This window comes from Oncorhynchus nerka, linkage group LG14, assembly GCF_034236695.1.
Source record: "Oncorhynchus nerka isolate Pitt River linkage group LG14, Oner_Uvic_2.0, whole genome shotgun sequence".
NCBI classification, from domain to species: domain Eukaryota; kingdom Metazoa; phylum Chordata; class Actinopteri; order Salmoniformes; family Salmonidae; genus Oncorhynchus; species Oncorhynchus nerka.
In genome coordinates this window covers 43,877,899-43,879,448 of record NC_088409.1, presented here as the reverse complement: position 1 = coordinate 43,879,448, position 1,550 = coordinate 43,877,899, and the positions used below count along the sequence as shown (strand labels likewise).

General features: G+C 40.2%; 1 protein-coding gene across 1 annotated transcript; it reads right to left on the bottom strand.

Moving 5' to 3' along the window:
* Window positions 1-244: 244 nt before the first annotated feature.
* On the bottom strand, window positions 245-1,068 carry LOC115142067 (hepcidin-like). Its single transcript, XM_065027125.1, has 3 exons — window positions 944-1,068; window positions 770-851; window positions 245-524 (listed from the first exon to the last, which is right to left on the bottom strand). Exons 1-3 carry the CDS (start codon window positions 1,030-1,032, stop codon window positions 426-428), a joined length of 270 nt encoding a protein of 89 aa, XP_064883197.1. The 5' UTR covers window positions 1,033-1,068; the 3' UTR covers window positions 245-425.
* Between the last annotated feature and the right edge of the window lie 482 nt (window positions 1,069-1,550).

Sequence of the window (1,550 nt, the reverse complement as noted above, 5' to 3'; positions counted from 1 at the left end):
TGCATTTTTACTACTGAACTTATTTAGGCTTGGGGTTGAATACCTCTTCAAAGAATGTGTTTGTTTATGTAAAAGAAAATCATTATAAGAAGTGATTTAACAAATCATTATCATTGTTACGAAAACAACATCTTAGAATGAAAACATCGCAAACACGTACAAACTAGATTTTTTAAATTTGATCAAATGTACAAAATAGAAAATAAAAATCCTCACTTATTTCAAATAGTTAAGTATTTTTCTTGTGTCATTACAATAGATATACGAAATGATACAAAACATTTATGTACAAGACGGAGGTTGTGCAGTGAGAAAGACATCAATGAGATTTGCATCTTCTCCACAGAGTCCAAAGGAAATGTAGAAGAATAGGGGGGAAATTAAAGGCAATAAGTTAATAAGATGGTTTTAATGCAGGCAGGTCCTCAGAATTTGCAGCAGAAGCCACAGCCCTTGTTGTGACAGCAGTTGCAGCACCATCGGCACAGGGAGAGGTGGCTCTGACGCTTGAACCTGAAGTGCTCCTGTATCCCACCAAGAAAAGACAATGAAAAAGGTGAGAACAAGCTCATGGTAAGTATTTCTGTCCAAGTCTCCCCTTCACAAGCACGTTGTGCACAGTTCGCCCCGAAGCCCTCGCTAACGGCTCACAATCAAACGATAACAGGTAGCGCAAGTAGGTTAATTCAATTCTGCGGGGCAAAAGCAACCACGTCGATTTTAATTTGCTAAAGGTAATTACTTCATTAATTCACTCAATTGAACGTACTGGTGGACGCATGGACTCGCCGCCCGGCTGTTGATGTTCCCCAACTGGACTGTCAATGCTTCCAACCTCGTCATTTTTTCTCCTGCAAAGACATTTTGCACAAATGAATAATGAGCAACTTCTAAAATCGATACACACATGTTTGTAGTGGGTTAGTGTTGGAGAATGAGACATACCTCGGAGAAAGGAACAGCGGTGCTTTCAAGGATGAACATACATGCGAGGACGACCACCACTGCAAATGCAACACTGAAGGCCTTCATTCTCGGTTTTGTTAAGAAGGTTATAGCCTATTTAAAAAGTCTGGTTGAAATCAGTTGGAATTCAAGTGGCAGTTGATAAAGAAGATCAGAACTATTCAATTTTCCCATAAAGAGACACTCTCCAACGCATAATTTTAAGTCCCAAGTTAGTTGATGGTCCTTTTGGTGTCTGTGGTTGAGGGACTTCTCTGTCTTTTGTTGAGACTGTGGTACACCGGTATTATACACACTTTGGCCACTATTGTGCAATCCTGCCACTTGACCCGATTCCCACTAGATGACACAGCCACAAAGTCAAAACAGCTTTCCCGTTTTGACAACGGATGCCGCTCCGGCGGAAGTAATCAATTGACAAATATCCCGGCCAATCACAACACTGTAAGTAATACTGTGAAACAATATCATTCCACTATTACATCAGATATATTATGGACATTTTCATTACAGTGCAATGGAAAAATGAAAGAACAAAATTCCTCTGTGGCACCTGTCACGTTCTGACCATCGTTCGTGTGTGT

Coding starts and splice junctions, on each gene's coding strand:
- LOC115142067 (XM_065027125.1), bottom strand. CDS start 1,032: ATGAAGGCCTTCAGTGTTGCATTTGCAGTGGTGGTCGTCCTCGCATGT. Junction 852..943: donor GCTGTTCCTTTCTCCGAGGT/ATGTCTCATTCT, acceptor ATGTCTTTGCAG/GAGAAAAAATGACGAGGTTG. Junction 525..769: donor GCGAGTCCATGCGTCCACCA/GTACGTTCAATT, acceptor GGTGGGATACAG/GAGCACTTCAGGTTCAAGCG.